General features: G+C 41.9%; 1 protein-coding gene across 3 annotated transcripts in view; it reads right to left on the bottom strand.

Moving 5' to 3' along the window:
* The window catches only part of ZBTB44 (zinc finger and BTB domain containing 44), a 30365-nt gene extending 11383 nt beyond the window's left edge, over window positions 1–18982 (bottom strand). The window contains exons 1-2 of one of the 3 annotated variants that reach the window (XM_081889858.1): window positions 18486–18982; window positions 4622–5688 (exon numbers count right to left, since the gene is read on the bottom strand). In XM_081889858.1, coding sequence (XP_081745984.1) covers window positions 4622–5639 — 1018 coding nt within the window. In that variant the 5' untranslated portion in view covers window positions 5640–5688; window positions 18486–18982. Of the gene's footprint in view, window positions 1–4621; window positions 5689–12092; window positions 12180–18485 lie in introns of those variants that run through there. The other 2 variants (XM_081889856.1, XM_081889857.1) reach the window with 2 other exon arrangements.
* Window positions 18983–27290: the final 8308 nt, after the last annotated feature.

The following is a 27290-nucleotide window of genomic DNA, read 5'->3' as shown; positions in this document are numbered from 1 at the left end:
TCCACCATTCTTAAAGCGTCAGCTCCTGGCTGGCTCATTATTAATCTGAGCCTGTGATCCTAAAAATACCAGGAAGGCCCATCAAACTCTGTGGGACTTATTTCTTAGTCAGCACTTAAGTCTACAAAGCCATTTAAATTGTACAAGATCCCTAAGAGAAGATCTATTGTTTAATTATGTTAAGAATTGTAACTTGTTAAGAAAATAAAAACAATGGCTTTGTACACTCATATAGTTAGCATAGTTTTAACAACTTATTCAGATTGTGATGATATAAAACAGCAGATTCATAGAGCAAGCTCTAGGCTGCAGGCATAAACAAATAAAAACAACATAAATGTTAATTACACAGTGGTACCTCAGGTCACGTCACCTTCGGGTAACGTTATTTCGAGTTACGAACTCGGCAAACCCAGAAGTTTATACTTTTGGGTTTTGTCGTGTGCGCATGTGCAGTAGCGCTCTATTGTGCCGAGCGCATGTGCAGAAGTGGTGCCTCCGGATGCGGACTTTTCGGGGTAAGTACGGACCCCCGGGACGAATTAAGTTCGTATCCGGAGGGTCCACTGTACAGGATGTACTTTATATATTGAAAATGTCTGCGTGTATGTAGATATTTGCTTGATTTTTAAATCCATTTATTAAACAAAATTGAAACTATTAGGCAACACAGATTATCTCTGTAGTCATCTTCACAATTATAAGTGAAAAATCTGGCAGATGCTGCCAATGGCCCCCTTCCAGCTCTAATCTCATGCAAATAAAATATACATATGCAGTAAGTTGCACAATAATGCGGATGGGGATTACCATTCAAATACACAATAAAATGTTCATGCCATCCAATACGATACAGGGCAGATAAGACTGTATCTTCACTTTGATACATAGCAGAATTATGTCTACTATTCTCAATCTAGTGAGGGATATGTCTGTGTTAAGTCTGATTATGCACCCAGATCTACTTAAATGGATCAGGAAATTAGGTCCTCAATATTGTTTCCTTCTCCTTTTCTCTGAACTCTGCAAAATCTTTCCTCATATTGTCTTCCTTCCTATAAACCAGCTATGAAAAATACTAACTGTTCAGCTGGGTCTCTAAATGTCTGCCTCATACCTCAATATAAAGGTAATTCCTCAACCTTTAGCCTTCCTCTGCTATCTCAATACTATTAATTAAGCTTATGGCAAAGGCAAAGTAGGCTGGGGTGGCCTATGTTTTGTTTTGCATTAAACCAATTATCTTTCCCATTCTGTAACACTGTATCAGCCGTGTTTAAAGCTTCAAGGCCATTTTGCTCACTACCAGTTATTTTGTATAAATATTCTAATCATAATAAATTGAGTGCTTCTTGCTCTTTCCCCAAAGCAGGCAAGATAATATTGGCATCTATTGGTTTCTGCTAATTTCCCCCCAAATAAGGAAAGCAATATTGGTATTTACAGAACAACTGTGGCGTGCAGTAGTCTCCAGAAAAGATGTAAGATATGGATTTATATGAATGTGCCTGCAAATGCTAGTCAGTGAGGTGTGACGGAAAAGTTTGATTTTGCTGGGCAGGTTGGTTCACCAAGTGTTTTCTTTTTCTTTTTTCCCTGCCTCCAAATGGTTAATGAATGGCAGCTTCCGATTGGCCGGGGTTCCAGGAGAGGGAGCTGAAAAGGAGAAGTTTTGGAGAGACAGTTTGGAGGTTGGGATAGAGGTTGGGAGATAGGGAGGGAGAGGAGAGTGAGTTGGTTCTGGGTAGAAACATCCACTCTGAGGAATATATCAAAGGCTAGAGAAAAGAGTCTCTGCGCTTAGTGTGAAGGACAGTGTGTGGTGTCCTGGAAGAGTAATAAACCAGGAATTAACTGGGAGGCTGAGACTGAGCCAGGAGAAGTAGAAGCTGGAAAGATACAGTCTTCTTAGGTCTCACTTAGGTCAGGAGGGGAGAGATTCTTCTACAAAAAGAGAAGACTCCCAAACCAGTTAAGAGGGGTGTGGTGATGCCTTGGGTCTATTACTTGGAGTACCTTGGAGTAGGGTTGTCAAAGGGGTGTGTAACTGACAGGAAGTACCACCTTGTTTAAGAACCAAAGTATTAAGCGGCAACAGCTGTGCAACAACTGAGAAAGAACTGAAGTGAAATAACATTACAATCTGAAGTTTCTTATGTTTTACCCACTTTGTGTCATAAACTTCCTTTGTTAAATAAAATCTTTCTTGTTTCTTTGGTCAAATCATGCCTGAGACTCCAAATTATTAAGTTTTCCCTCACACAAGTCCACAAGATAATCTGGGGTAGTTTGTAGGAATTCGTGGAATTGGGTGTTCTGTCAGGTGGGTGCACTATATTTAAGTGAGGGCGGGCCCAACGGCGCCAGGGGAAAAAGTACCGTCGCACCGTCACAGAAGGCATCTAGTTACTTCTGTGCCAAGCATGCAATAATATCCCAGCCAAAAAAGGAAATGATCGTACGCTTAAACTTTTAGTTTAGTGACACAGTGCTACTCTAAAATTGTGTTTTTAAAAGATATTTTACTGAAAATATTTGACAAATATAATTTCTGTATGCCCTCTACGCCCAGTAAACCACAATGCATGATGTGGATTATGGATGAGTAAATAGATTAACCAGAGAAGCATCAGAGACATGTGCTCTCTTGGGACTGCTGCCTGCCTCTCTCTGATGATCTTTATTTTAGAAGTGGGGAAGCTCAAGTAAGGAACAGAGAGCAGTGCAGTCAAGCAAGAATCATCAAAATGCAATCTACTTCTTGAGCAATAAACCCACCGAAATGAAGTTATGCAAGATGCTTAAACAGTATTTATATCATAGGAGATAGTGAACCTCCTAGTGGACTGCACCCCTCATCTTCAAGGACTCCAAAGACAGCCACCCTGCAGAGAACATTCTGTTTGCTGGTGCCTTGTGTAGTTACTAACGGCAGCCAGCAAGGAGCCTGTTCTGAAGAACGTCAGAAGCAAATCCTGAGGGCCTGAACCTTGAACAGTGCCCCAGACAACCAGCATCTTCTTGAAATCCCATTTTACAGGACTGGTAAGAAAAAAGGAGCAATTGAAGAAGAGAAGTCACAAAGCAGACATTACCGCGGGCCCCCCCCCAAAGCAGGAATAAACTATAACAAACGAAACTCAAGTACACACCTGATATACAGTCCATCACTGAAACAGATGAGGTAAACAAGTATGCCTCATGCCATACCTTAAGTTAGATACATGTTGATTTTTGAAGTGGCCATGGCTAGTATTGCCTCCCCACACCCAAATGTATGGAATTATGCCTCCAAATTCCCAAGAAAACTGAAGAAGGTTTGACCATCTGCTATAGCAGCTACTTGCTGTGCCAATGGAGTTCCAGCATCAACAAGGACTTCCCCATTCATTTCAATGTGGGACAGATTCTGGGGACATGAAGAACTGCCTGTGACACCAGACAGGAGAAACCCTTTAGATGCTGGTAACCCTTGTGGGTTTATATGTATCCAGAGCACCTGCAGAGTTTTAGATCAGATCACAGATCTTTTAGGCTGGCAAGTTGCTGTTTCCCCTTGACGCTGATTTCAGGTGGGGGGTTTTTTTGTCTGCTGAAGCTTCTGTTTTCCTTTAAATGATGCCATAAACTATATCCCACACTTTCCATGTAATGATTTTTCATAACTGATCACATGTCACTGGCAACTTCTTCCCTGAACTCCCACTTCCATGTGTTTAAGGGCATGGGTCAGATTACATCAGTCAAGTGAACCAACTTCTTGCTAAAGGAAAGCTGCCAAGGGAGAAAGAACACTGTCTCCCCCATTAATTTATAAACCACATTCTCACATTTCTGGCAGATTAGTTATAAAGCGTCTAGCAAGATAATGAATAACACATTCACATTTGTGTGCCTTCAATTCAAAGAAGATTCGCAACTGCTAAAGTCTGCAAAAGCTCTAGTAGGTGAAGCAATTTAATTTGAGCAGAAATACTACCAATATAGAATGTCAACATAAGAGCTATTCAAAGCATGATGCAAAAATAGCAACAGAAATATGTTGAGGCATGTGCCACTGGAAAACTGTTCCTGCTTCCTTAAAGCAACAATGCAGCTGAGGTAGCATGACTGGACGGCTCAGACATTTCCTCCCTGAAAGGATCAAGTCAGAGAGACTTGTCACCCCCCACCCCTCAGGCCATAATCATAAGCACACTTCCTAGGGTGTAAGACCCATAGAACTCAATGGGATTTACTTCTAGTTGAGTCCACTCTGGTTTATTTTTATCCCACTTTTCTAGAGGATAAAAAAATTCCCACAAAAAGCATTTACTTCTGGGTAAATGTGCTTAGAATCAAACTATAAATGAGATGTTTAGGTTGCAAGACAGAAGATTCAATATTGAGTTGCAAAGCCCATCAAAGGCACTTCACACTATTTAGACCAAACAAAATGGTTGAGGAGCAATGAAAAGCAATCAGCGCTATTAGATAGCATTTATAGAAAAGCCTATAGAGCTTGTTTGAAAAAAAGTGTCACTCTATTATTCGAAATATTTACATAACAAGGTGAAGCCTTTATACACAGTATCCAACAATATCCAATAAAACCACAACAAAACATGTAGAGTGATTGTACCTATAGATGATGACTGTGGGCTGATCAAGAGGTCCTCCTGAACTTGTTCGCTTCCTGGAACTGTCTGTTGATCACTCAGAGAACTTTGGGATGCACTGACAGGCTGCGATACTTCCTCATGGACTTCCTCGTCACTTAACCTTTCCACTTTAACACGCACATCTTCTTCAATGACCAGAGGTGAGCTGGCCTTTGTGCTCTCACAAGTCACATAATCAGCAATTCTTCTAGCTGCTTCAGATGGACCAGGCACTTCTAGAGTCCGAGAATTTTCTACTTGCTTCACCTTCTCTGACTGAAGTCTTCGGTCGATTCCAAAAGGGAAAGTCCAAGGAAAAGCTAAAGAAGAGTCTACAGGGTGACTTCTAGACTCTGCATAGGAAGCTGAAGGATTCAGAACCTGTGGTGAGTTTGTCTGAGTGCTACATTTAAGTGGACTTTCTGGTGACATGACTATGTAGCTTTTACGTTTCCGTCGTGACTCTCTGCAAACAGGAATGGTTCTTTCCACCACACTGCATTCAGAGGAAACTGGAGAAAGGCTGCCATCTCGAGAGGTAAAGTTGCAATTTGCACTGTTTTCCTGTCCTGTATCTAGCACCTTTTCTTGCTGGCTACTAGGGGTGTTCCACAAAATGCTCGACTTCATGAACTCGGAACACGTGCTAGCAACACTGAACATTTGCATATAGCTGGCCGCGGCCAAGACATCAATAATATTTTCTGTGTTAATAGACAATGTTGCTGTGTATGCATATTCCAGAAGAGGCATGAACCCAGTCACTGTCACGTGATGCAGGTCAAGTACACTTTTGCCGTCATCCTCTGCTTGGCCAACCAACTTGGAACGGAAGAAGTCACTGCAGGCAGCCAGTACCACCTTGTGTGCTCTGAAGATTTTGTCTTGGACACGAATGGTGATGTCGCAGAAGTGTCCGTCATTACGCAGCATGTTAAGCTTCCCAAGCATCTCCTGGCTGTGTGCAGGGGAATTGTGGGTAAATGTTTTGACGCCCATTTTCCTCCGATGTTTGCTAGGATCCACAATGCAAGAGATCAAAATGTGCCTAGAAAATAAATAAAAAGTCAACTGTGAAATTAATACTGTCTTACAGTTACTATGAAAAAAGTTCAGTGCTTGGGAATTCATCAGAAAATCTGCCATCACTACTGGTATGTATTGAAGTCCAACTCTGTAGGAATGCCCCAGTCAGTAATTTATTTCTATGCTGCTACAAAGGAGAAACTATTCTGCTAGTTTGCTGCCCACCCCAAATGACAGTATGAGGCTGAAATTCTACATTACTGTTGGTTGAGAGAGGATAAATTACTGACCATAGTTTAATATGGAAACAAGCCTGCCTGAGCTTCAGGTTCAAGTGCTCCCCATTCTTTTCTTGGGTGTGGTTGCAAGAAGGCAACTGGAATCCATAGGTTGAGGTTACTGAAGTTTATTGAAAAGAAGCCTATGGTTTAGTTGTACATCCAAGCTGGGCCACTAACTTTGGCAGTACAGAGTAAGGATTGTTCTTAACAGCAAGTTCTGAAAAACTGAGAAGTTTCATTTTGGTCAAGTCACTGATAATTGGGTTAGGGTTGGAATAGGAGCTGGACAGGGCAAAAGGAGCACCAAGGTATCAGGATCTATGATAGTTTGGCTCATAAGAGTGTGACAGACAAGGATTTGTTTGGTGACTCAGGTTGCAATAAAATGTACACTTTCCTGGGCTTAAACCCACCTGAACACAAAAGGGTTTACTTCTAAGTAAAGCATAGAATTGCATTATCATTGCAGGGTTTTTTAAATAAAAGATTAATTACTGTATCAACAAAGTAAAAATCTGCATCTAAATGCAAGACTAGCACCAGCGTGGCTAAAAGTATAAAGTTATGGAAGGAAATAAAAGATCATGCATGTTTAAGGAAGGCTGGCATCTACCATGCATTTTACAGGATAACAACTAAAACTTCATTTTAGTAGCAGTTTAGTTGTCCTGGTAAATTACTCATCACTCTGTTGAAAAACAGCCAATTTTGACCTCATTTTCCTGTCTTGTTCCTGCTTTCTCACTCATCATATTGCAAATTACTTCAAGAGAAAATAATTTGTCTTCTGGAGCACAAAATCAACTGACTAGCATTATGGAGATCACATGGTTCATCTACTTCAATAGCTGAAAATTATGAAGGAAACGCTAACAATATAACAAGGCAAAGACCTACTAGATTGGCTATACATGGATTTAGAATGAAATTGTGCCCCATTTAGAAAAAAAGAATTAAGCACAACACATCTTTTGAATGAAACTGTCTGCAAGAAGACAAAGGTTCTGAATATCTATTAGCCAACATAAAATCGATTTCAATAAGTCCAAAATATGACTGATTATAAACTGATCTTTAAAAAATCCTTCCTTCTAATTTCCCTATCAGGCCCAATGCTGGATTGGGATACAATGGGTCCTGGACTCCTCTGAATTCCTCATTTTAGGGGTTTCTGCTACCTGGGAACCCACTGGAAGCACTTATACCAATCTGCCCATTTGACAGGTGTACCGGAAGCTCCACACTGGCAGAGTGACACTGATAGCACTCTGCAGTGTCTAGCAGGACTGGCCAGAGGGAAATCTCTGCCCAGTCCAACACACACACACCCTGGCACAAATCAGGGTCTGAAATGCACCTGTAGTCATGGGAATGATGCGGCAGTGGCTTTAAACATCAACAGCAATTTAATCAAACTAGCCCTAGTACACCTGAGTGGCTGCATGTGGCCAATGGCTTTTCTTTATTCTTCCAGCATGATGGGTCTTAGCCTAAATAGTAACCCAATCTTCCCTTCCCAACTTTCTTGCTGTAATCTATTAAGTTGTGTTAAGTTTAAGGCATCTAACTAATTACTATAGAATGGTTATGATTTTGTGGGACATTGGCACACTCCTGTGAGGCTAGTGGTTTTAATATATAAATGCTGAGGTGCACAGCACTTGAACGCGTTAGTAAGCAGAGCCTTTAACCCTACTGAAGTATATTCAACCTTTGACTTTCTGCCTTAATCCCATGTCAGAAACTTGCAAATCCAACTGGAGGTCCACATCCTTGGCTCTTTAATTAGCCACAGCTTTTAGACTCTAACCTAGCAGAAAAGAATAATCCTGCCCACTCACTGCAACTTGGCAGGATGATTATGATAGTTGCATCTAAGGGCAATGACAACAAATCTTTAAACAAAAAGCACACTACTCTTCAGAAACTTTAGCATGGCAAGATGGCTATCACTCCAGTAGTATTTCTAGACCAAGTGAACAAATCACAAGAGATGAGGATACAACCGTTTTTCAAATCTTGCTGCTTTCAATAATACTCATGGAATTCTAAATATAGAACAACAGGCTCCTTATACAGGAATGGGCATCTCAGGTCAACTGCTTAAGACAGTCTTATCTGAAAGATAACTTATAAGTATGAACTTTCCAACGCTGTGCTATCCAAAATAAAGCTCAATAGCTCCTGGTAGCTTACATGCAACCCTGCACAATGTCCTACAGAAGTTAGAAGGATCTACTTTATTTAAGGCATGTGGATATTGCTCTTCAAATAATTATGCCAAGACAGTTTACAATGGAAACAAAACAAAACAATTAAAACCAATGTAACAAATAACACAATTAAAACAACATAGCAATAAACTTCAGTCTCCAGTAAAGTACAACCTTCTTTCAATACTGGTCTGTAAGGTACCTGGGTTTCATCCCATGAAGTGCTTTAAAGGATTAAAACTAGCATTGAACTAAAACTAAAACTGAATTGAACATGAGAACAAACAAGTAGCGTACGTTTCTCACAACTAGTAATATGTTCCCAATGGATCGTCTCAGCTAAATTCTCCTCCTCTATTCTGAAATAACTGTATCTTATTAAGAGTCTCAAAGGGCAATTCTGCCTAACACATTATAGTGGCTTAAATGAGATGTCACTAGTGTGAATCAGCATCTCCCCAAAATCCCTGTCCAGGAGAGGTCACAGCTGAAGTACCAGCCTCAGCTGCTAGAAAGCACTGCGCCACCACAAGGACCCTAAAGCAAACCCGAAAAGGCTTGATCAAGGAGTACTTGAGCTGTGAATCTGATTTTCAGAGTAAACATAATTGACCCTAAGAAACCCCTCTTAAAGGGGAAGTGTCCCAGGAATAAAGAGAAGAAGCCCAAGAACGTAAAAATGGGAAGGAAGACAAAGCTCCCATCCCGAACAAAGAAAACGAACTTCACAAGACTATTTAAGCTATTAGAGAATTTCTTTCTCAAATAAGGGAGCTGCCCAGCCCCAGCGCCTTTGTCTTATTGTAATTTATTATCATTATCATTACTACTACTACTACTATTACTATCAGTTGTCTTACATGTGGCTGATGTGAAAAAGGTGGATTTCAAAAAGGGGATCATTAAGAAAGGAATTTTAAAAATGCCTTTATGCAAATCTATGCACCCACATTTGGAATACTGTGTACACTTCTGGCCTCCACACCTAAAAAAATTGCAGAGTTGGAAAAGGTGCAGAGCAGGGAAAACAAAATATGCTACTCTCTTATGAGGAACTGTCAGAATGTCTGAAGCTTTAAAGCTTGGGGGGGGGGAAATTGAGTTGGTGGTTGTGGGGACACATGATAGCAGGGTATAAAATTATGCATGATGTAGAAAAAGTAAATAGCAAGAAGTTTCTCTCTCTCATACAGTACTAGAACCTGAGGCCATCCCATTTTCACACACTGTACAGTTTTACTTGGGAATTTGCTCCTACAAGATGTGGTGATACTCACAAACTTGGATGGCTTTAAAAGAGGGTTAGATAAAACTCATGACTAGCCATGGCTATTATGTTTTACTTCTACAACAGAGAGGTAATATTCCTCTAAATACCAGGTGCTGGGGAACAACAGCAAGTGAAAGCTAGGGTGCTCATTCATGTCCCAATTTTGTGCTTCTCTGAGGGGGCTGATTGGCTACTGGGAAAATACTGGACAAGAAGTGCCTTTGGTCTGATACAGCAAGGAAGTTATTATTGTCTTTATTTGCTCTCGCCTAGTTGATTACTACAACCAGATGAATCAGCTCTCTTCTACTGCCCCACCTGATTTAGACCAATTTAGGAAACACAGACACCAGCATACTGAAGACACCTAACTGCAAACCCCTCTCACACTGGTTTCAAAAAGGTGTTAAATAACATGGCGGATAAGTGGCAACTTGCAAGACCTTTGGTATAAGCCATGCAGATTGGATTGGAATACTACACCACTATGCTCCTACCCTGCCTAGTCAGTCCAGAAAGATACCATGGATGATGGTATAAAAAGCTGCTGAGACGTTGAGAAGAATCAATATGGTCACACTCCCCCTATCTTGCAGTTTAGGTCATCCATTAAGCGACAAAAACAGTTTCCATGTCAAAACCAGGCCTGAAATCATATTGAAATGGGCCTAGAACAGGGGTGTGGAACCTCAGCCCTGTCTACCCAGTGCTCAGAACTCTGCCCAAGTCACACTCTCCCACTCATTCACTGGTCTTCCGCTAGAGCTTTTGCCTGGCTAGAATACGTCCTTGATTTGTGGCAATAACTCTTGATTGTCAGATGGAGAGTGGTATCTGACTGCATCCACCTTTGCTACACCTCAGTAGGTTGCATCACAAGGGACTATGGTCATCAAGCTGAATTAGGTTCCACACTCCTGGACCAGAAGATCAGTTTCATCCAAGAGACCCTAGTTACACAGTCTTCACTCACTCAAGCACTTTACCCCAAAAGGGGATTATTTGTGATGGGCTGACAGCTGTTATACCCCTTGGGATCCAGAGCTGTTATAATTCCAACTGCCTCCTTCAAAGCAGGCAGAAGCACTTCCTCTTACAAGGACAACATTTTCCTGAACCCAGCCAGTCTATCCCCTATGGCTAGCTGCTATTATGCAAGAAGGGCAAGGCTCAAGCATGTAAGTCGATGGCTGTACCTCTCCAAGAATCCTGTTTACCTCTTCAGGCTGCAAATAGAACCAGTTCATTTTCAAAGACAAGTTCCAAAATAAATATCCCTAAATGTAAGTAGGTTAAACAGCAGCAATACATTCGGATATTCAATAAAACCTTATAAAAACACTTAACTCTTCAACAGTATCATGAGAAGCTGCAATCCTATGCTCGCTTACCTGGAAGTAAGCCCCAATTGAGCTCAATAGAATATGAGCATACTTATTCAGTAGCAAGTCTGGTAGTAATGGTAAAGTTAGCTATCCTTCATTTGCATTTATTTGATTTATCCTGTTCCATTCCAGTCAAGAGTATCTTTGAAAGCAGCTTTTTTTTTTTTTTTGCTCAAAACCTGGGACTGAAAGATCTGCACCTTTCAACTGTGAGCTTTCACTTTAAGCTTCACAGACCTTAGAAAACTGAAGGGTTGTTTCAACTGAGACAAGCTCCAACTTTTTTAAAAGTATGTTCCACAACTATATTTTCAAACATTCATTTTTTACTTAATGCAGAAATTTAATGCAAGTGAGAAGAGTAAGAGGCTGTTATCAGTGTGACCTTGCTACTATATTGCAGAAACAATATGTATGGCAGATGCCCAGATTCACTCCTGTATGAAATACATAAAGACAGTGTGCACTTTCATTTCAATTGGATTACTTGGGTAGTAATTTTGCAGTGGCTCTGTTATCATGCAGCTATGGCTGGAACCCGAGGTCAAAGTCTAGGGTCCAACAGCTGGGGGGAGGGGGGAAGCAGGAAAATGACCAGGAAGATTTTGGGGGACGACCCGCATGTTAGCACCTGTACCCCACCAGGACTGATGCTGGTTGCCAAATTTCCTATCATATTATTTCTATAATATGTTTATATTCAGGAGGTAGCCAGCCAAGCATGGGAAGGTTACAGATGCTCATTTTATTCTACCAATACTGCTGGTAGAAGACTAAGAAATGGATCCACAAATACACATTTGAGTTAATGGCGGGTCTTGAGTCTGCAAAAGTTTGCGCCTATTGGTCTACTCTAGATGGTGTTATGTATGATTTAAGTGAGTTTAAAATGAAAACTCATGCTCTTTAGAATTTTCTTTTTTTAAAAAAACAAAAACAAACAAGCTTGGCAAGCATGAGTTTTGTTTTTGAGCTAACATATCAGAAATCAAGAAATAGTTGTAAAGCGTGGATTTACAATAGGAGAGAATGACTATATCAGTTGTCTTCTTCACAAGTGGAGCAACATACAAGGATCTCCATCTCCCCTAGTGAGACCATTAAGTCCAGCCTCTAAAATTATCTATTGAGCTGTAAATTGCAGCAGTTGTTTGACTTAATTTTTTCTTATGAAGCTTTTAATTTCCCCAAAAAACTTTTCACTTTTTCTTATTTGTGCCTCTGAAAAGTTACCTTCCCAAAAGTGGTTTTTCTCCCCTGCGGCTTCCCACTGTTACCTGTTTTTGGGCTTCTGTGCTCAGATGTTCAAGGTGTGTATGCATTCGTTAACCCATCCATTCAACTTATGTAAGCCACTTCTGTAAAAGGAAATGACTTTGAGGAATCTTGCTCAAGTTTAAACAAGACAAGTACCTGGCATTGTCCTCACCCTTTCTAAATCAAGTCAATTTTTAGTCAATTGTCTGAACAAAACAGTATCTTTAGAGACCCCCCACCCCAAGTTTTGTCCCCCTAGTACTGCAGAACTGATGGACACAGCAACATAACTAGACTGTCTTAGAAAAACTGCTGAGTTCAGATGTGTTGCTCTGCTGTGTTTGTTTTTTATGTGTGACTCAAGACCTGGCAAATGAAGATAATGACTGAGTTGGCAGATTTGGCTGCAGTTTTGGGTGTGTATTTGTCTCTGGAAGGAGCTCTTCCATCTATTTACCTTTTTCTTGCCCTGAGACATAGGGAAAGGTGACAAGTGAGTTTTAATTAGCTATTTGCATTTGTTGCTGACACCTTAAAAGAAATAGCCTGGAAACTGCCTTTGCATGTAACTTATCCCAGGGCTGTGCAAGACTGCTTATGGTAAAGCAGAGAATGGCAGTGGGGGAAGAAGAACCATAGAAGAAAAAAATAGTTTACTAATGCTCAGAGACATCAACGTATTACTTCAATGTACACGGGCTAAGCTCTAGCACTGCAAATCACTTCTGGTCTCAATGGTAGAAAACCCTGGTTCAAATTAAATGGAACCAGGGAAGAGAAGGTAAGATGTTCATCTGTGAAGTCATACATTTTACTGCATATAACTGTCAGTTTGCACAAAAAGTATTACTCTTTTCTTTTTTGTCAATTAGAATCTACGGAAGGAATCCAAGTAACTGTGGCCTCGTATGCAAAGTATGTTTATTTGAAGTTTATTATGGTGAAAAGCCCCACATCCCCTCCTCCCACTATGGAACTTTTTTCTTAACCTTGCAAACCCAGAATAAACCTATGTATTATAAAGTTTAAGATTAGATTCCTTCAAAAAAAGTGGCTCATATTAAGGTACAGTACATCAACAGCGTAGCTTTTTGTAGGCTAGTAACTTTTGTGAAGTTATTTGCAAGGCTCATAATATACACGACTGAACATAAAACCTTTGTTATTTCACCCAAACAGAACGACTAAAGCAAGTTAGATATTTAACTTTCCAAAAACTAGATCCAGCTTTGTCTAACTCTAACCTAGGGGTGGAGGGTGGTACAGGGAGAAGCATCTTATAAGATCCAAAATTGGGTAACTTGTTTTGAAGGACAACTTCAATAAGCTGGTAAATTTCATTTGATCATTAATATGGCAGCTACTTCATGTTATTATCTCAAACAGAAGTTTCTTGAATGTCAAATTATAAAAGCCTTCAAATGTGATATGATACTTCAAACGAGGACAATCAACTTGGCATGAGCTCCCAAATCTCTTTCACTTGCTCTTCTTCCTTCTGTAGCTGTGGAGCAGTCTGAAAACCTACGGTATGCTATAACTGCTGGCTGCTAGACATGAACTGATTTTAGTGCACTATATTGAGGTTTTGCAAAAACCAACTGGGATACTGCTATCTAATGGGAACAACTGAATGATTAAATGAAACACCTCTACCAACTGTAACTTGTTGCTGAGAATAATAGATGTCATATTCAAATTAGATTGATACCTGAAATAAGCAGATTGGGTCCACTTTAAATAGCTGAGCAAGCTGCCTATTTCTGCTCAAGAAGTACCTGCTCTAATTTCATCACATGGAAACCTACTTTCAGGTAAATGCGTTAGGAAAAGGTTATTCTTACCAAGACCAGTGTGACTCCTGGTAAACATTCTGAGGTTTGCAGTTTTACACACCTGTCTGCTTTGGGATCTGTTTGGCACAGACAACAGGCCTGCCGCACAAAGCCACAGCAAAATAAGCAGAAGAGAGCTGTCCACTTCAGTTTGGTACAGGTGCCTTTCTACTTTTTGTAGCAGTACTAGACGGATGGGCTACTGTACAGAAAAGGGACAGAAACTTACTTTTATATAACCTGCACTATCTACATAAAAGCAAACAGTAATGCCATCACATTTTATCCCAAATCTTAGAGAACTAAGTGCCTTAGAATTCCACCAGAAATATGTTCTTAGCTGCTAATCAGTGGGTTAATTGCATTGATCACAAAGTTGATCTATGGAACTATTAATTAGATCCATTATGAACAAAGAGCACTATTTATTTACTTTTCATTCTAGAATAATTTTGAATACAAATGCACAAGACTACCAACTAACAAGGCATGCATCCCAAAATACTACTACAGTACTACCTGAATTGTTTCCACCACAATAAGCTTCAGAGTTATACCAACAGTAGATTTGTATAGCCCTTCTAATTGTTCAAAATGCTTCACATGCATTATCTAGTTTTTACAACAACCCTGCAAGATAATCAGTATATTCTCCCTCTTGATATTACAGATGGGGAGGACTGAATCTGTGCGTTTATGCCATCTAACCATTTCATGGCAGAGGGTATAAATGAACCAGGGACCTCCTGATTTGTAACTCATCTCTATAGCCACTACACTATGTACACTATTTCTCCTGCTTCCATGATAATTTTAAGCCAGTGTGATGAAGTGGTTTGAGAATAAACAATGGCATCTGAGTTTCTTATCTTGAATTAAATACTTGTTAACTGTGAAACTCATTGAGCTGCCAGTATCTAATTCCCATCTCTCAGTCCAACTTACTGCACAGGTTTGTTGTGAGACCAAGAACATCACCCCTGCTTCCTTCTTGGCGGAAGAACACAAATGAACAGGCATATAGGAAGAGAAATATTTGGGTTGTGAAACAAAGTCAGGTGTGGATTACGGTAACCTTTTCCACTTTAGCGCCAACCTTGAAATTTATCCCTCAATAGGACATTTCCTGATGCAAATGTGCCCCAGAATGTTAAGCAGTCATATCAAATGCTCACAGCTGGCCCAATATGCACATAATGCTAAACCACAGTTGAGTGCTATGAGGACAAGCCTTTACAAATTTGAGCCAAGCTTGAGCTTGAGCCCTTCTCCTCACACGTGGCTGGGAGGAGGGCTTCTACCAAGTTAATTTGGCTTAGCATTGCACACAAATTGGTTATTGTGGCTTACAACAAGCAATGGTTAGTTGCTAGACAACCTGCTTCAAATCATGAATTATAAAACTGGCTTGCTTAACTAACCACAGTTTGTGGTAAACTATCCTGGGCATGTGGGAGGATGAAGAGGGTGGGTGGAGATACAAAATCAATGTTTCACTCAAGCACACAGAGGCTTATCCATACAATGTTACATGTAAATACACATGCTACCTTGAGCAAAGTTGAGCATTCTATACCTTTCCCAACCTGGAGGCAAGCATAGACATAGGGAAACCCTGAGAATGAGCATGATTTGAACTTTTAACCTGCAACACTATGGTCAAAACCTTCTCCTGTTTACCAGCAGATTTCTCCAGAATGGAGGCTCCATTATCTTATTACCTCAAGTAACAAAAACTGCACATGCACATTTCTTTTCTTGTGAATTACCAATTTGGTACTGGGCAACAAAATGTGTTCATTGGCAAAGGTGTGAAACACAGAGGAGAAAGCAACCCCCTATTTTTTATCAATTACCACAATGTGGCCAGTCGTATTTGCAATCATCTTTAGGAAGGAAAGTCTATACAGTAGACCTTTGGATTACGTTACGTAAACTTTGGGTTGCGAAAGCAGCAAACCCGCAAGTATTCTTCCAGGTTTCGACGTTTGTGCATGCACAGAAGTGCTCTACATGCCATGCACATGCGCAGAAGCAGCGCCTCCGGCTGCAGAAACTTCAGGATACGAATGGACCTCCAGAACGGATCCTGTCCACAACTGGAAATACCACTGTACACCATTTCTTAGTCCACCTGTGCTTTCTCCTTGGATGAGAGATCATTTAAACACAATAATGGTTCTAATGTGGGCTTGTTGGTGAAATAAATTAAGATTTTACTTCAATCAGCCAATGACCCTGAGGGTCATCTAGTCTAACCCCCTGCAATGCAGGAACTAAAGCACCCATGACAGATGGCCATCCCTCCTCTGCTTAAAATCTCCAATGAAGGAGTGTCCACCACCTTCCAAGGCAGTCTGTTCCACCGTCAAACAGCTCTTACTGTCAGAAAATTATTCCCGATGTTTAGTCAGGATCTCTTTTCTTGTAACTTGAATGCATTGGTTCAGGTCCTACCATCTGAAGCAGGAACAAAACCAAGCTTTCTCCATCTTCCATGTGACAGCCCTTTAGATATTTGAAGGTAGCTGTCCTATATCTCCTCAGTCTTCTCCAGGTTAAACATACCCAACTCCTTCAACTGTTCCTTTATTATGTTGGTCTCCCTCCTCTGATAAATCAAGGCTAAAATCCAATGCAGTTTGACAACCTTATACCTACTGATTTTAATGAGAATCCACATGCCTAACTTCACAAAGGATAATGCTGCACAGATTAGAATCCTTACTTTCTCACAATAATCTTGTAAAGCAGACTATTGGTGAAAAGAAACAGAATCTCATAAAAGGCCATCCCCAGTCAAGAGTTGAGATTTGATTCCAAGCTATCTCTACACAAGTTCAATACCGTCAGTTGGCCTATGGTAGTTTATCTAGAGGTACATGCAAAAATTAAACACCTTACAACAAAGAGTCACTGACCAAAATAATAACAATCAACTTTCTGTAGTGAGATGTCCCAGTTTGTACGAAGAGAGAAAAAAGGGAAACAAAGCTATACCTTAATAGAGTAATGTTGATGAAGGAGAATTGAGATGGTGTTAAGAAAAGACAGGGAAAGAAGTAACTTGAAGGGAATGAGGTGGAGAGTTACATAGGAAATGATTGTACAGGAGCAACAGATTAGATACTTCCCAGAATCTTCTGGGTTTTTACTTGCTTGTTTTTAAACAAATGTCTGTGCAGTCACTATTCTACTAAATAAGTCAGTTAAAATCTTCGATTAGCTTCCAGTGTCCCGGTTTTTAAAAAAATCTTATGTTGCCTTTCCCTTATATTCTGTAACCTTCCATTACCCCAAAATGTCTGCCTAAAGGTCTGCTGGGCACTGTGGCATATTTAAGGAAAGTGACAGAAGTCAATATGTAAAGGAAATGGAGTTTGAAGAAATTATGTAAGAATTGCTGCACAAAGAGTGAGGTTTTAAGAACAGAAGATGTATTTTAAAAAGTCTTACTTTATCAACAGGTGACAGATGCTTATGTTGTGGATTAGCAAATGTGATCTACATCACAGTGTAAATAAAATTAGCCATTAAGAAAATATACGAGATTGAAAGAGGCATAAGATCAACTTTTAAAAATAGAAGCGTAAGTGCAATAGGGCCGAATGGGAAATCTGTTAAGGGGTGACACAAAGAAAGGATGGCTAAACTATGGACTGCTACCACTGTAAAATCTGAGAAAGGAAAGCAGGGTGGATAAATGACAGACAGCAAGGCAAACCTCAGGGAATTGACAATGATATTTAAAACAGATAAACACCTGAAGCAATGCCAAGACAGTCTATTACAGCCTTCCCTAACCTGTTGCCCTCCAGATGTTACTGGACTCCAATTCCCATCATCCTTGACCATTGGCAATGCTGGCCAGGGCTGACGGGATCAGTAATCCAACTACAACTGGAGAGCACCAGGTTGAGCAAGGCTGGTCTATTCAACAGTTAATGGGTAAAGAACTAAGGGGGAGCAAGAGAAAGAGGCAAAGCTACTATCAGGAATGAATTGAGCAGATGCCTAGTTTTAGGAAATGGTGAGTAGACTTATTGTTATTGTTGGGAATGATTGTAAAGGAAGATGCTTGTATGCATTTTTAATAATAATAAAAATAAATAACTAAATAATAGTAAACAGGTGAATAAATGTTGGTGAGGCAGTCATACTTCTAGGCTGTGTTTGTGTGCAACCATGCAATACATGAATGTATCCAAATTTGCTTATCCCCCTTATCCAATCCCCCCCCACGTGGCTCCTTTCTTTTTGTTTCCCATTACATTCTGGCGGCGTGGGGGGGGGACTTCCCCTTACCTAAAACCCAAGTAAATAAATCACAAACAGCGGAGGGAAAGCGACAGGGCGGGAAAATCTCACGCAGGAAGGACGCGAGCGGGGACAGGGGGATGCCGAGGGGTACCAGCCAAGGAGGGTCACAGAGCGCGCGGGTGGGGGTTAGAGAAGGGGCGGGGCAAGTGCAACGAGGGGGCGGGGCTTGCTTCTGTGTTTCCCTCCACCCGCCCCTCCTCCTCCCGAATCCCAAACCCACCCACAGACCCCCGCCAACCTCTTTTAAGTCCCCATTACCTGCAATTGGCGAGGCCCTCTCCTCCTGGCCCAGTCGGTGTGTGTATATATGTAGATATATATATAAATATATACGACTTTCTGTATATATAAATATATGTGTGAGAGGCCGAGCTTTTCTTTTCCGTACCCTTCCCCGGGCCCAGAGGCGGCGGCGGCGCCTCCTCCTCCGCCCCCTTATCTGGGCCCGCGTCTAGGCCCGTGCTGGGCCATGGCGGCCACCGTCGCCGCCAGTAGCCCCCTCAGCCGTTGGTTCTTCTGGGCTCGCGCTGCGGGCGTCAAAATAATAAAAAGGGAGGGGGGAGGGAAGGAGCGCAAGCGAGGCCCGCGCGCCCTTACGCAGGCGCTCTCAGACAGCCGGGGGTGAAGCGGCGGGGGGGAGGGGGGGTTGATCTTAGAGGAGGCGGCGTCGCGGGGCCACTCACGCGCTGGCTGGGCGGCTGGCGCGCGCGCGGGGCCCAGGCGCTAGAACAGCTCTCCTCCTCCTCCTCCCTCCCTCCCTCCCTCCCTCCACGCCAGCCAGCCTAGCCTAGCCGGGCACTTTGTTTGTGTCCCACAATGCAACGCGGTGGCGGCGGCTGTTGTGAAGCGGGAGGGAGGGTTGGCGGAGAGCAGTGGGCGGGGCCACGAGCGGTGGTCGGAGAGGGCGGGGCCAAAACAGGAGGTTGGGGAGGGGGGAGGCGGCGGAGGGAAAAGCGTCTGGCGTCGCGTCGGCGCGCGCGGCGAGCTGGGGCGCGCGCTCCTTTTTTCGAGGGGCGGGGGCGAGTACCGGGCCTCCTGAGCGGGAGTCGCTATAAAGCTTATCTTTCGGCGTATCCCCTGAGAAATGTTTGCGGTGTGATTATTTTATATATTTATATTCATTTTATTTTTAAGTTTGTACCACAGCGCTCCTCGGCTGTGGTAGTAGGAGGCTCTTCTCTCTCCCTCTTAAAGCTTCGCTCTGAGGTGATTTCAAATCACTGCGAGCCTAAAATCATTTTTATCTCGGTGGGGAGGGAGGTAAACTGCATTGGGAACGGCGGGGCCAACTTCAGGATTTCACGGCGAAGCCCGGGGAGGGAATCAAAATCCTAAATCAAAATTTATTTAACAAAGAACCCCCAATGCTCGTTGGGTAACCCAGAATAGGCAAGTCTTTAGGAGGGTTGATGGGGTGGGGATCGTGGTTAAAAACCCTCAAATGGTTTGTTTGTTTCATAAGCTTTATGATTTATTATTAATTTCATAAAATTTATACACCGCTGGATTGTAGGAAACCCCAAAACAGTTTACGAAAGACAAAACAGTAAAATCAAGAAAAAATTGCTACATTGCTTTAAAGGATACAAAACAGAATAAAATTAATTCGACTTCCTAAGTATTTGGGTAGGCTTGCCTAAACAGGAATATTTTTAGCAGGCCCACACACAAAAAAAGAGCAAGGTGAAGGCGCCTGCTTAATCTCAATATGCAGGGAGTTCCAAAGTGTAGGCCCTGCCACGTTAAACAAGTTCTGCATTTGTAAGACGTTACAAATGTGGAACGGGTATTTATGTGGCACATGTAGCAGTCAATTCTGCTGATTGAAATGGTCAAGTGGGCACATGTAGAACAAGGTGATCTTCCAGGTAAACTGGTCCCACTGGTTGATTGTAAACACCCTCAAAGGAGTTTAAAGAAAAGATATAACAATAAAATTGTCACTGAACAATTAACAAAAATAACTTGAAAGTTAAAAGATAAAATAATAATAGAAAACAAATTAAAACTCACATCATTATTTATTATTTATTATTTTTTGTTAACCATCCTTCACCCTAAACATAAACAACATATAAATAATAAATATCTGTTTAACTGTGCAATCCTGAGCATGTCAACTCAGGAGAGGAATTATGTTTGGGAACATGGGGGCGGGGCGAGGATTTTCTAACCACAGTACAAGAATAAATACATAAGATCAAAACCCACCACAAGGGCAACAGATGCATGTAAAACCAAAGCACAATGAAGAAATAATGCTTCATTTTGATGTTAGATTGGCTGCTAAAAATCTGAGATCAGTTGGGTAGATATGATTAACAACAGTGTGAAGAGTTGAAGAATGTAAGCAGACAGATAATGAGTTCATTGAAATGTAACATACTTCATAATGCATTCAAGTTTTGAAAGGTTCAGGAGCTTGTCCAACCACGTAATATTGGGTGCAATTTCAGGAGTTTTTGGAAATTAATTGTGATTTAAAAGAAGAAAGAATTTGTGTCAGTTTGTGATGGAGAGATGAATTATGTTCAGCTCCTTATTCTTTATGAATTCTAAAGGTTTTTATATACATTTATTTATCTCTCCACACATGTATCTGCTGACATAGGCCCTGATCCACAAATGCTTATGCCATAATAAATACATTGGTTTCCAAGATTTTGCAAGAGTTTTTGCTGCTTTTGTTGTAAAGGCTAATCTGGCCATGCCTCTGGAGAAAAATATATATCGCATGCCAGTAACATAATTGTGTAACACCAATGTAGAATAAAACCTCAAAGCAATACTACAGTATATATATAAAAAAACTTACAATAAATCAATTAAATAGCAATCCAGTTCAGTGATAGCAATTAATTTAAATAAAGTAACAAGAGTCATTAACTCTTTAGGAAACAGAACGGCACAGCTTCTGCCCATTTCAAGATGTCCAAGTGTTTAAAGCCATCTACACTGGTTGCCATCACCATAATTTGGGCACCAAATCTTTTAGCTGTGCATTATGCAAACATTACAGGTCTGTTTTGAAGGGAGAGGAAAGTAAATAAATGACTTACCAATATTTCCCCCCGGACTTCTTTGTTTTCCTTTGAGAGGGTTCCTGGCCTTTTAATTCTCTTGGTTTCGTTACCTCTTTCTGTAAGTACTAAACCTTATTAAGTTCACTTGCCACAATTCTTAACTTGCCTGGCCAGTGTTTTCCAACATTCAAAAGAGGCAGTCACACACTTCCAGAGGTTCCTTGTCCTGCTAGTGGTAAACTGCTCTTTGTCAAATCCCATCATAAACCAGCTCCCCATTATGACCAACTGCCTCAGAACTATTGGACATGTCCATTCTGTCCACAGTTGTCAAGGCAGAACATTCCAGTTGCGGACGCATGTGCTTCGCCACATTCCTTATGAACACAATTTTTTAATTCACAATCTGAATAAAATCTGATTATAGAACGGTTGTGCAAGTAATGTTGTTCAATGGCTCTTCTCTGAAAAATGATCTCCCTTGGCCTGTCTTCCCTCTCACCACCACAACATGGTACTCTAGACTATAAGTGATTGTGGTTAAAATGACAGAAGCAAAGAGCAGGAGGAACTGAAATCTTCCATGATGGAGGAAGTTGTTGTTGTTTAGTCGTTTAGTCGTGTCCGACTCTTCGTGACCCCATGGACCAGAGAACGCCAGGCACCTCTGTCCTCCACTGCCTCCCGCAGTTTGGTCAAACTCATGCTGGTAACCTCGAAAACACTATCCAACCATCTCGTCCTCTGCCGTCCCCTTCTCCTTGTGCCCTCCATCTTTCCCAACATCAGGGTCTTCTCCAGGGAGTCTTCTCTTCTCATGAGGTGGCCAAAGTACTGGAGCCTCAGCTTTACAATCTGTCCTTCCAGTGAGCACTCAGGGTTGATTTCCTTCAGTATGGAGAGGTTTGATCTTCTTGCAGTCCATGGGACTCTCAAGAGTCTCCTCCAGCACCATAATTCAAAAGCATCAATTCTTCGGCGATCAGCCTTCTTGATGGTCCAGCTCTCACTTCCATACATCACGACTGGGAAAACCATAGCTTTAACTATACGAACCTTTGTTGGCAAGGTGATGTCTCTACTTCTCAAGATGCTGTCTAGGCCTGTCATTGCCCTTCTCCCAAGAAGCAGGCGTCTTTTAATTTCGTGGCTGCTGTCACCATCTGCAGTGATCATTGAGCCCAAGAAAGTAAAATCTCTCACTACCTCCATTTCTTCCCCTTCTATTTGCCAGGAGGTGATGGGACCAGTGGCCATGATCTTCGTTTTTTTGATGTTGAGCTTCAGACCATATTTTGCGCTCACCTCTTTCACCCTCATTAAAAGGTTCTTTAATTCCTCCTCACTTTCTGCCATCAAGGTTGTGTCATCTGCATATCTGAGGTTGTTGATATTTCTTCCGGCAATCTTAATTCCGGCTAGGGATTCATCCAGCCCAGCCTTTCGCATGATGAATTCTGCATATAAGTTAAATAAGCAGGGAGACAAAATACAGCCTTGTCGTACTCCTTTCCCAATTTTGAACCAATCAGTTGTTCCATATCCAGTTCTAACTGTAGCTTCTTGACCCGCATAGAGATTTCTCAGGAGACAGATGAGGTGATCTGGCACTCCCATTTCTTTAAGAACTTGCCATAGTTTGCCGTGATCGACACAGTCAAAGGCTTTTGCATAGTCAATGAAGCAGAAGTAGATGTCTTTCTGGAACTCTCTAGCTTTCTCCATAATCCAGCGCATGTTTGCAATTTGGTCTCTGGTTCCTCTGCCTCTTCTAAATCCAGCTTGCACTTCTGGGAGTTCTCAGTCCACATACTGCTTGAGTCCACATACTGCTCGGTCCACATACTGCCTTGCCGTGGCAAAGGGGCTTGAAGAACTCAGAGAAGCTATGAACTATGCCGAGCAGGGCACCCAAGATGAACAGGTCATAGTGGAGAGTTTTGACCAAACGTGATCCACCTGGAGGAGGAACCGGCAAGCCACTCCAGTATCCCTGCCAAGAAAACTCCATGGACAAAGACAACAGGCATGGAGGAAGTACAAGGTGTATATAAAAGTTTACTTGTCAAACAAGGAACAGATTTAGTAATATACATGAGTGTCTGTGCCTATTGATTTACATAATGATATTTAGTTAGATTATGGCAAGCAAAATCTATTTATAGTTTCCCTCATAGGAAATTTTTATAGCTTCATTTGTGCAAGTCCCAATGCTTTTTCTGGTTTCCATCCCAAATGTACCACTGCACAACTTTCCTGATACATCTGCTCTTGTGTCCAATTTGTACCAGTTCCAAATGTAGTTTCCCTTGGTGTGGGAGAAGATTGTAAATCTAAAAGTGTACATATAGAGCAGTAAATCCCATTGACATTTAAGTCAGTGGGATTTAGGTCAATGTGCTCACCTTTTGTGCTTTTATGTTGAAAGAAGTTCATGTCTTTATTCAGTGTTATTTTTCTAGAAAAGGAGGGCACCATGAATGCCTTCCTTCTTCTTTTATAAAGGCAATAGTGCCCACCTGAGAGGTGCTGGAACTGAGTTCCAACTGGAAAAAATCTCTTTATTTATTTAGGGCATTTGTACCCCACAGTTTAGTCCCAAAGGCTTACAGAATGGTTTTGTATAAGCAAGACAGTCTTTACCTGCAGATTTACAATCTAAAAGACACAACACAAAATGAGGAAAGGGATGCAAAGTAAAGAGGAATAAAGCAAACTCAGATACCAGTTTTTAAAGTTAAGTAGTAGTTCTGATTAAGGGACGCGGGTGGCGCTGTGGGTTAAACCACAGAGCCTAGGACTTGCTGATCAGAGGGTCGGCGGTTCGAATCCCCGTGACGGGGTGAGCTCCTGTTCCTTGGTCCCTGCTCCTGCCAACCTAGCAGTTCAAAAGCACGCCAAAGTGCAAGTAGATAAATAGGTAAACGGGAAGGTAAACGGCGTTTCCGTGTGCTGCTCTGGTTCACCAGAAGCGGCTTGGTCATGCTGGCCACATGACCCGGAAGCTGTACGCCGGCTCCCTCGGCCAATAAAGCGAGATGAGCGCCGCAACCCCAGAGTCGGCCATGACTGGACCTAATGGTCAGGGGTCCCTTTACCTTTACCTTAGTAGTTCTGATAATGATCAGCTGGAATTGAATAATTACTAGAACAATTCAAACTATAGGAAGCCAGAGCAATTTACAGCAAAATTACTGCAGCAAAAATACTAAAAGCTGAAGTCAAACAGTCAAAAGCCAAGTTAGCAACCCCAAGATCATCTCTTTAAAATAAGATAGCCCTATGGTCCAGTAGTGGAGAATCTTCTAGCAGATCTCTGAATTTGGCCTGCAACACCCACTTGTCTAACATCTAAGATCATATGGAATCAGATCAAGGTGAGTTATTTTCAATCTAAGCACTAAGATAAGTATCTTTTTATCTATACTCTACATGCTAAGCACCATAGTGCTAAGATCAAATATAGGCTCCCTAATTTTGGTGCCAAAGCTGTGAAGGTGCTGCTGTTTACTGCACATGTTCCAGCTTCCCATAATGAAGGAATTTATAGCAGAACTATAATAGGTTTTTGAGGGAGGGAGTTCATATGGGAACAGGTAGTCTCCAAGGTATGTTGGTCGTAGGCCATAAAGGTCAAAGCCAGCATTTTCCCCATTTCAAATCTGCCTCTCCTAGTTGGGAGATGTTTTAGTTTCAAGGGACATGTTCCTCTCCTCCAGGAAGCTGATTTTGTTTCTGTATGCAACATGTGTGTTAGGCCGGCAGCTGGATTAACTCAGCCCATGGTGACAGCTCTTTGAATGATGCCAAGTCGATTTCACTGGCCCATTGATTCAGTGCCGTTGAGAAGGATCTGCCAGTTCTGTGAACTGCCCCACTCATTTCTGTTACATTTCTCAACTTGCATTCCCAGTTCTGTTTTCTCATCCAGTACCGTTTCATTTGCTGAGATTTTGGCAGCTGCTTCGGAGTGAAGTCAATAGTTGACTATGTATGTGGATTCCATTCTGCACAGATTCGGCAGAAAGAGGCAGTTGACATTGCAGTGTTTGTTCTATATAGTCATTTATGTGTCCTGTTTCCTCGTAGACAGATGTACCTAAAGCTCCTTTAGTGGGAGCCAATTCACATGACTGGTGTATGAGAACATCCACTTTGTAACAGGGATCCATGGTCGCTTTGACTTAGAAAAAAATCACTGGGTAGATTGGAGAACAGCGTAGCAGAGTAATCAAGCAACCACTTCAGCTGGAATGTAAGATAATTCTTATTGTCAAGTGAGGATAAAAACAGATGTAAGATTTTTAAAGCAGCCACAACAGGTTCTGTGTCAGCTGCATGATCCGCTTTTGCAACATGAATTCATGTAGACAACAGGGTGGGGGTTATATTGAGATGGGGCTTCTAGTGCTCAGGCTCTGATGCTTGTCTCCTGCACAGCTGTTGCTCTCTTTCCACCATAAGTTTGGAAGACTGAGTTCCATATCTACCAAATTTTGTGTGGCTCTAGTTTTAGAGCTTGTTCCCTAGCCTCTTGGTATGAAGACACTGCTTAAGCTCCTGCTCTCTTTCCCTGGTTGCTGCCTTGGATCTGGAGTGGGATGATACTCCTGATCTTTGTGATGCTCCGTTGTTGCCACGGAACTCAACCCTTACCTGTTTTTGACCATGCATCTTTTACTGGCCCACTTGGGTTGACAGCCAGTTCTCTCCTTCCCAAGTCCGGGAACCCAGCTGCCTGGGTCTGACCCTTGCCGAAGCCTGTTAATTCCAGATATATGATCAGCTGTCAGACCCGCCATTTCCCTAAAGGTTGGTGCCAAGGGTTGACATGAATGGCATTTCAAGAGGGCCTACATCAGAGCAGGGCCCCCACTAGAAATAACTCCCATGGACCTGTTACATTCACCAGATGGACTATCTGTTACAATAATTTTAGAGCAACTGAAATGTATCAAGGGCTTTGAGCCTAGGGCTTGCTGATCAGAAGGTTGGCAGTTCGAATCCCCACGACGGGGTGAGCTCCCGTTGATCGGTCCCTGCTCCTGCCAACCTAACAGTTTGAAAGCACGTCAAAGTGCAAGTAGATAAATAGGTACCGCTCCAGCAGGAAGGTAAACGGTGTTTCTGTGTGCTGCTCTGGCTTGCCAGAAGCAGTTTAGTCATGCTGGCCACATGAACCGGAAGCTGTACGCCGGCTCCCTCAGCCAATAAAGCGAGATGAGCGCCGCAACCGGAGAGTTGGCCACGACTGGACCTAATGGTCAGGGGTCCCTTTACTTCTACCTTTACTCGCTGGTACAGAGTACTGGCCCCCTTTTCTTTTTTTGCTGCCCATGGCAGCCATTTTGTGCTGGCACCCACAGCACTTTCTATTGAGATGTGAGTGCTAGCACATATACATACACACACCAAAAAGCACTGGATATATCTATTCAATTATATGGCCACCATTCACTCCCCCATCACAATCATAAACTTCAAAAAACAACCACCACCACATTGGGCAAAACTTCCATTGTGTTTTTGAACTCTTGGAAACTCGCCAATGGTCACCCTCCACAGGTAACATTTCTCTAATTCAAACACTGTCAGCCAGCAAAAACGTTTTTCACATTTTGCCTGGATTGAAAATTGTACATTTGAACACAGCTGTTGTGTGTGCAATTCCCCCTGCCCCAATGATCCATGCTGCTGTAATATGTAATCTCTGTCTTCAGTCCACACTAACCCAGAGTTTGGTCCAAAAATCTAACATTTGCATTTCTCCTGTCTGCATCCCATCCTCTTGCATGGTTTCTTCTGTTAAGGCAGATTGGAACGATGTGGATGCAAAGAATTTACATCCTCCTTACTATACTTTTGATCTGTCCTATGAAAAGCTATTAGGTTTTTGTTGGGTTTTTTATTTTAATCTTTTCAGTTTTATCTCTTGTTCTTAGTGACACTTGAATGGCACACCTGTTCCCCAAATCCTGGCTGAAGTCTCTGCTTGCCTCATTAGGTTGCTCACATACAATAGATCATTTTTGGTTTGAAA

The sequence above is a fragment of the Podarcis melisellensis genome (genome assembly GCF_964234715.1).
Source record: "Podarcis melisellensis genome assembly, chromosome: 15".
Lineage (NCBI taxonomy): Eukaryota > Metazoa > Chordata > Lepidosauria > Squamata > Lacertidae > Podarcis > Podarcis melisellensis.
The sequence above is the reverse complement of the archived record's forward strand: the minus strand, read 5'-3'. Positions and strand labels throughout refer to the sequence as shown.